The 8,654-nt window shown below is 36.4% G+C and overlaps 1 protein-coding gene across 1 annotated transcript in view; it reads right to left on the reverse strand.

Moving 5' to 3' along the window:
* The window catches only part of LOC129001539 (pre-mRNA splicing regulator USH1G-like), a 40,212-nt gene extending 35,441 nt beyond the window's left edge, over positions 1-4,771 (reverse strand). Inside the window, exon 1 of the mRNA XM_054428865.1 lies at positions 4,516-4,771. Coding sequence (XP_054284840.1) covers positions 4,516-4,538 — 23 coding nt within the window. The 5' untranslated portion in view covers positions 4,539-4,771. The remainder of the gene's footprint in view (positions 1-4,515) is intronic.
* Positions 4,772-8,654: the final 3,883 nt, after the last annotated feature.

Genomic DNA, 8,654 nt, shown 5'->3' on the forward strand with positions numbered 1-8,654 from the left:
TTGTCAGTGGAGAAGATCATGAGAGACAATGAGTTCTGGAGGAAGAATATGGAAAATCCACTAACTGACTTCTATTTCAAATGCATTCTGCCAGAACTTATTGATCCCAGATACCCAAGAGGGCTACCCATCAGAGATAGGATATAAATTCTATTAGGGTCTATATCCGAGATTTAATTCATCAAATCATCAAAATCTATAATCCATAATCAACTCAATCATCAAATCCTTATTAATAAATATATTTTCAAATAATTTTATAATCCTACCGAGTTTTTAAATAGTTGCCATGTAATCCAGGATGTGGACTAGGGTCATGTTGGAAAATAAAATAATATTAGGTACCCTTTATGTATTTGTTGTGTATACTTTGCATATAGTGAAGGACAAATTATAATGTGTATTTGTACGTCATGTACACAAATTTCCTTTTTTTACTGCCAATGTCCATAATTTTAAGATGTCTAATGGTGTAGAAAAAAAGTAATAATTTTGAATAACAAACATAGCTTACTTCGCTACATTCTACCATAGATGAAACAAACTTGTTGCTTAGTCTATGATTATACTGTACGCGACATCGGAGCGCTTACACCCAGTAGTAGCCTAGTTTGAGTTGTGTGGTTGTGTTGATGCGACGAGGCAAGGCTACCGAAAAGCGCTGGTCTACTGTGGCCGTGGCTGGCAGTGAGTGGTGCGCGGGCGGGCGCGACTGCGCGTGCGAGAGCCATCTCAGTCTCAAGCGCTGTGCAGCCCGGAGTTCGTTGCTTGCCAGTTGCGGCCATCTTGCCATTTCTCCTCTCGCCGCATCGCTCCTAGCGCTCCCAACTCATAACGGCGTAACTGGCGTTAGCAACAACGATTGCAGGATTTCTACTGCGGGTAAAGCGCGCCCTTAACCAACAGTTGGCTTCAAAGATCGAATCCTGACACTCGAATCTCAAAATCTATCTATCCATCTATCTATATATTAATAGGCAAGCATGTTTCTTTAAAACCTTTTTTCTCAGCTTGTGTGCATCATGGGGTAAATCTGCGCATACCGTGAGAAAGCAATTATCCTGTAGGTGTGCAGAATCCCTTTGTAAATTTAAATAGGCTCAAAGATAAGCACAAAAAATGAGTTTAAAAATTTGAAAAAATTAACATGGATCTTATGCGTTGCCATGCTGGTGACGAAATAACAACGAAATATAAACAGAAAATCAAAACAAATGGAAGAAACTCCAATCACATGTTTGATTTACAGTGTGGGGTGAAAATAGAGAAGTGAGTACATTACATAATTTTGGTCGAGTTTCGACCACTGGACGACCTCTCGTACTTATTTAATACGCAAGCAGGTTTTTTGTGACAATTACTCCTCCGAAACTACTGAACCGATTGACATGTTTTTGGTGTCATTGGAAAGAACGTAACGTGAAGTTGTGCAGGAAACTTTCTTTTTAGGGAAATAATTAGAGAGTGAGGCCTGGGTGCCCTTTAAAGTTTCGTATTTCTCCATAAGATTAACATGGGAAACAAACATTGTTATGAAACTCCAGCTGTTGTTGGAAATGCTGTTCTGCTATTTAATTTGATTTGTTTACAAGGAGATTAGTTTCTTGGTGCCATGTGGTCAATGAATTATACTTTTGCATCGGACCTATATTTTAAATGCTATACACTATATACAATGATAGTACTGTAATTCATTGAGCAGATATCTTAATTTAAATAATCAATAAGCAGGATTGATGCTTTGCCTATGTTTCCTGGTAAGTGTATTGTAACTGTTTATCATAGTATATTATAGTATCTTAAAAAGTAAAACCTAAATATTCTTTTCTGCATTCTCTCCCCGTAGCGAAGCACGGGCAGAGCAACTAGTATTTATTTAATACGCAAGCAAGTTTTTTGTGACAATTACTCCTCCGAAACTACTGAACCGATTGGCATGATTTTGGTGTCATTGGAAAGAGCGTAACGTGAAGTTGTGCAGGAAACTTTCTTTTTAGTTAAATAATTAAAGAATGAGGCCCTGGGGCCCTTTAAAGTTTCGTATTTCTCCATAAGATTAACATGGGAAACAAACATTGTTATGAAACTCCAGCTGTTGTCAGAAATGCTGTTCTGCTATTTAATTTAATTTGTTTACAAGGAGAATTGTTTCTTGGTGCCATGTGGTTAATGAATTATACTTTAGCATACACTATATGAAATGATAGTATTGTAATATATTGAGAGATCTTCATTTGAATAATCAATAGCCTAAGCACGATTGAGCCTTTGCCTATATGTTTCCTGGTAAGTGTGTTGTAACTGTTTCTTATAGTATATTATAGTATCTCAAAGTAAAACCGAATTATTCTTTTCTGTATTCTAGAGCAACTAGTACTTATTTAATACGCAAGCACGATTTTTGTGACAATTACTCCTCCGAAACTACTGAACCGATTGACATGTTTTTGGTGTCATTGGAAAGAGCGTAACGTGAAGTTGTGCAGGAAACTTTCTTTTTAGGTAAATAATTAGAGAGAGTAGCCTACACCTTATTGTGTACAAATTGGCTAAATAACTTAGGTACGGTACATTATAAAAGCTGACAGCCTTTTTACGCTGACTTAAATTGTAAGCTTACCTTTTCCCGTACATGTGCAGATTGATTGTTAAAAATTCACCCTTTAAACTGGAATAGGACTGTCATGTAAATTGTGAGCATTTCCTTTTGTTAATAATATTTTAGTTGACTCTTTTAAAATCATCAGAAATTATGACTGTTATTAGTTTTTAAACAAGTTATTTGTTTATAAATAACTCCTGTACTTCTTTGCAAATGCTCGATTTCGAGCAACATGTACCGTAGGCCTACACTAGTTAATATTAAAACCCTGTTCGATTAGTTAGTGTTAAGATATAAATTAAGATAGGCTACTTAATAATAAAATGTTTACCATTAAATTAAAACTGAATGACGATAATTAATCATTCTCACTAATTTAATATCTGGCCAGGGGGTAAAATTCCGGGGGTAAAAATCCGGGCCGTACATTCTAGGTTTTTATAATTTGATGTGTTCTGATTAAACTCACAACCGTGAAACTATATGTTTAATTCCGCGTTTAATCCATCGAGCTGATGTCGCGAAACTCAAAAGTTCCCCCTCTCACCCCCTCTCAGATCCATGCTAAATCGTCTTTGGACATTCTAATGAAAAAGGAAAATTACAAAATAGGATTTAACAACATTAAATTCTTAACTTGAAAAACATCATCTACAATATATAGGCCTATTTGGTAATTAAAAACATCAAAAGAAATAATCTAAATCAAGAACACAACAAATAAAGAAAGAAGAAAGAAAAATTCATTAGTATCCTATTCAATACAACTCTTAACAGGACTACAAGAAAAACTTTTCAAAATTCTGAATACAAAATTGGCTTTAAAACAAGAAATCGCACTTTTAAATATAACATTATTACAAATAAAGAACATCAAGATATCTACGGTTCAACAAATCTGGCATACAGTATACAAAATTAACTGCACTGATTGTGAACACTTCTATATCGGTCAGACAGGACGTTCTTTTAAATCTAGATTCAAAGAACACATTCAAGCTCTGAGTAAAACAGACACCAAGATTCAACCACATAAATTTAGTAGGTATCCGACTCTTTAGAATTTGCCCAAAAAATACGGAAAAAATATTATTATGAACAAAATTCTACCGCTTTAGACAGTAAATTGCCTCCATCCTTATTGAAATTCAAAGGAACATTCTTGGGAACCTGATCAATTACCTCCTGATCATCCAATCGAACAATTTATCAATGTAGTAACATCAAATTTATCAGATCCTTCATTTCCCGACAGTTACCCAAAAACAAAAAACTTACAAATCAAGAGTTCAAAGCGATCAGATCCTTACAGAATAGCAAAAATATTGCAGTACTTCCTGCTGAGAAAGGAAACAGCATAGTTATTTTAAACAAAACTGATTAGGCTATATTAATGAATGTGAACGGCAATTATAAGATTCTTCAACATATAACTTGTCAGTGTTGAATCCATGTTTACAATTTTGAAAAGTCTGCGTATGTTTGAAGGAAATATAAAAAAGTACTTCTCATCCCTTGATATTTCAACATGAATATCAAAATTATATCTTGTATCTATTTTTTTCTGTAAGTATAGGCCTACCGTAGTCTTCACTGTGCCATCTAAATGACCTTTGTATCTATTTGATTTTTTTGTTTATGCCTTATTTGTTAGGCTATGTACTGTAATTTATCTTTGACTTGTGTTTTGCAGCATGTATTCAACTTTATTGACGTATCCAAATGCATGTACATGTCTAATGGAATAAAATATTGATTCTTGATTCTTGAATGAAACAATCGATCAATCGATATATTGATCAATATTTTCATTCGAATGAGTGTAGGACCTAAAGTAAAGTGCAGCCAGGCCTACTGTAAGGCCTACTAGGCTATATATGTAATCAGAGAAAAATTAGCCTAGGCTTACTTACTTATGAAATCTGGTAGTTGTCATGTTCTAAATAGGCTAGGCCTACATAAGTTGTTAATGAAAACTTCACATCCAAAACAAGTTTAAACTGGTCACTTCACATTTGTTAGGCTAAATTAAATTTCATACTAAACACTGAGTTTAACCAACTTACTAGACCTACTAAACACACTGACACAACGTAACCAAACCAAACAAAACAAACAACAATGCAAACTCAAAGCAAGATGCAATGCAAATGCAATACAAGCAGTGAAGCAGAAGGCAAGGGAAGCAAGGAGCAAGAGCAAGTGATGGTGATGGTGATTACTGATCGCCGATTGGTGAAGAAGAGCCTCCCTCTTTCAGGCAAAAGAGAATTGGATTGAATTGAATAGTCACATGGAGGCAACTGGAACTGGAAACTGGAACTGGACTGAACACGAAGTACTGAACCATTGACTATATAACAGTAAGATAGTTTTTGATCCATTTTAAGCTGCGCGCGCGCACTACGGCGGCACGGCACGGACGGGCGGGCGGCACGGCAATTTTTAAAAGTTAATAACATTGAATGTCATATGAGTGCGCCCACTACGGCGGTACGGCCGGCAACGGACGTTCGGCAGCTTCCGCCGTTTGTTAAAAAGTCCGGGAGACAGAACTCCAGGACATTTCCGAGCTGCCGTGACGCCCGTACCGCCCGTACCGACCGGGAGCACTGGACACCGAGCGGGCAGGCGGCACGGGGCATCCGCCATTTCGTATGTTGTAAACATAGATGTTAGTAAGTTGATTTTTCTCGTTGAGAAATAACCAGAACTGTACAACATGCGACATCCGGAATATTTTAATAACGTCCAACGTGACAATATAAGGGCAGAAATATGATATATTATTAAACAATCAGGTAAGTTTTACACATAATCCTTCTACAAGATCAGGAAACAAGGTGTGGAACCCTCCAAAACTTAGTCTTTTCCTGTTTATATGGTGTATCTAAAATCTTTGCTAGCACCTTCTTGTCCCCTCTTCCTCTGCTAAAATTAAACCTACTATCACCACTTTATCTACATCCATATTTACTCACAATTTTTAGCTCGCAGACTGTCAACTGTATGTGCGGATGTCCCGTCCATTTCCATTTCCATTCCATTTCCATTTCGTTTTGTCATGAGAGCCGAAGCCCCCTGACTACATACCCGGTACCTATCCTTTAGGACATACCCGGGCCCCATGATGTAGGCCGAAGCTTACGCATCAACCTTTAGCACAAAAAATACGGATGTCCCGTCCCGTCCGTCCGTGCCGTGCCGCCCTAGTGCGCGCGTAGCTTTAGGGCTTGATTTTGAATTTTGTATTTTTCTAATTTTCGTATAGATACTTTCCAGTCTAAGGAGTCAAATTCTTTTTGGAGGTCGATGAATATGCCAGTGGCCGTTAGCTTCTCTTCCCAGATTTCCGCAGTTTTGTTACAAAGGTCTGCTATGGCGGTTGTGGTACTAAGTTTTTTTCTGAATCCATGTTGGCATGACGTGATTATGTTATATGTTTCTAGGTGTGCAATAATTTGATTGTGTATAGCACTTTCATCATTCATCATTCTTTAATCTTGATCATTTGAGCTTGAGAGAGTGGGTAAGTTTATGGGCCTGTAGTTTCCTGTGTTCATTTTGTCACCTGCTTTAAATTTAGGAATGATCTTGGCTACTTTGAGTTTGGAGGGGATTTCTGCTTGCAAGATTGATGTGTTTATTAAGTGTAAGAGTGGGGTTTTTTTTTATTTCGTCAGTACAATATTTTACTATTTTCCCCGATATGTCGTCAAAGCCTGCAGAGTTTGTTGAGTTGAGCTGGAAAAGAATTTTTTCGAGTTCAGGGGTTGTAATTGTATTGAAACTGTCCAGAAAGGAGTGATGTCAAGATCTGTTGATCTGTTGGGTCTTCAGCTGTGTGATTTAGACTTTGTTGAGATTTCATAGGTCCTAGAAACGTGGTATTAAAATTGTTGCTTATATGATACGGATCAGTGACTATATTTTATTGTTATGAAGTAGTTTGTAGTTCTCTTGTGGTGTATCTTCTATTTTATTCCTCTTTTCATTTATTGTGTTCCATACCATTTTTACTTTGTTGACGGCTTCTTGTATTCTTTGTAATGTTTGTAGTTTCTTTTTGTTCTTTGTATCCGTGTCGTATTCTTTCATTAGTCTTGAGAATAATTTTACCAACATCCAAGAGAGAAAACTTTGTTGTTTAACTGATTATAACATTAATGAATATGTAAACATTTTTACAAGGTAAATAACATTTCAAAATAACAAAGAAATAAGTGTGCATGTTTTTTGCACTTTTTGTTTCAATAAATTTTTTTGTGAAAAAATTTGGTAATCTCACCTTCCTTCTACACCAGTTGAAAAATTATTGCCACTTTAAAATTTACGTTACTTATTATTCAGTTTTTGACCACGGCCGCCTTTTCGCGGCCTTCAAAGTGGAAACGTCGCAAGTGGTGTTGAAACAGCTGTTTTGTTTGGAAGCAGCTAATGGTATTTGTGTATTTTTTTATAACATGAAAGCTTGTTTACTGGGCTATGAAATGAAGTCACTTTCAACAGTGTTTATTCCTAAACAAATTGACATTGAAAGTTGAAAGCACTATTGTAATTTCCTTTATTTTGTTAAAAGAATTTCACTCTAAGAGTGAGAGTGATCATCGACAAAAAGATTATGAAGGGATTCGAGTTACTTATAAAAAAGCAAACATTTTAAAATAACATTCTGCAGTGTTTTCTACAGTGTTTCAATTGTACAAAAACAGTCTGGAGGTAACATGAACTAACAATTAAGTTAATTATGACCTGAACTTTAACCTAACACAAAATAGCCCCAAACTCTTACTAAGCCTGAGCTACCATCCTGAAATGCCTAAATAAGGCAACCTTCTTTAAAAGAGCTTACCAACTTCTGCTCGTCAGAGGAGCATGTGCATGTTTGATTTATTTTTAATTTAACTTTTCGTTAGGATTGTAGTGTTGGGGCCGTCGACTCCCCTTACTTCCGAGCCAGTGAGTGCATGTGGATGATGCATGAATGGGACGGGTGGCGTCGTCCTGTAATCCAACTACTAGGAGATCACGAATAGTGGATATTTATAGGCATGCACTGTGGATGTGATACTCCCTAGTGACAGTGTGGATTAACGTCCGCACGAGTGAGTACTACGGACTATCCGCAGTACTATCCTGATAATTAGACCAATTTGTATATACCAAGGAAAAAATGTGGTTCGGATTCCACTATAAACTGTAGGTCCCTTAAAAGTTCCATTAGCTGTATGGGCTATTAATTAACAGCTGTGTCTAAGGAATGTCGGCCTTATAGTCACTAACAAGACTACAAGATCGCGCTACTCATCCTACTTATACTTATACTTTATACTTTCTTACACTCATCTCCATTCATACTTGGCTTAAAATACCTACTATGTATGTAAGTTTTTTTCACCTGAGGACGGGATCAGATTCCAGATCCCAAAACGTTGTGTATTGTTTTTTTTTTTTTACAATCGTGATGGAAAATGTCCGCAATAAACCTTTGAACAATACTATGTATGGTCGCCATTTCATCGAACAGTAACAGTAGTATTAACAGTATTAACAAACTGTGTCTAAGGAATACGTCGGCCTTAGTCACTAACAAGACTACAAGCTCGCACCACTCATTCTACACTCGTCTCCATTCATGCTTGGATTAAAATACCTACTTTGTATGGTCGCCATTTTAATGAAAAGTATTAAAGTAAAAAATACAACATTAAATAATAAACATAGTTTTAAATACTTTGTTACGTTAGTATATTATTGTCATACAGTATTGTCTTTATTTTTCTCTAGTTAGCTTGGGAAAGGTAAAAAGCAACTTTTTTTATTTGGATGTCTCTGGTCGGATTTGTTTGTAAATTGTGATTTGTAACCATACCATACACAACCTTTCCATAACATAACCACATGAATGTTTGTCCAATCTTGGGTTTCTTCATCCAAGGCCCACCTTTTTCGGGTTAGGACATTGCCTGATCGGCCCAGGCAGGGAAGACTAAACCTTTTCCCTCCCTCCCAGATACCCATCTACATCAATTTTCCTTAAAGAGATCCTTTC

The sequence above is a fragment of the Macrosteles quadrilineatus genome, unplaced genomic scaffold, assembly GCF_028750875.1.
Source record: "Macrosteles quadrilineatus isolate MER2022 unplaced genomic scaffold, UCM_ALF_1.0 Scaffold_8__2_contigs__length_117827958, whole genome shotgun sequence".
NCBI lineage: Eukaryota > Metazoa > Arthropoda > Insecta > Hemiptera > Cicadellidae > Macrosteles > Macrosteles quadrilineatus.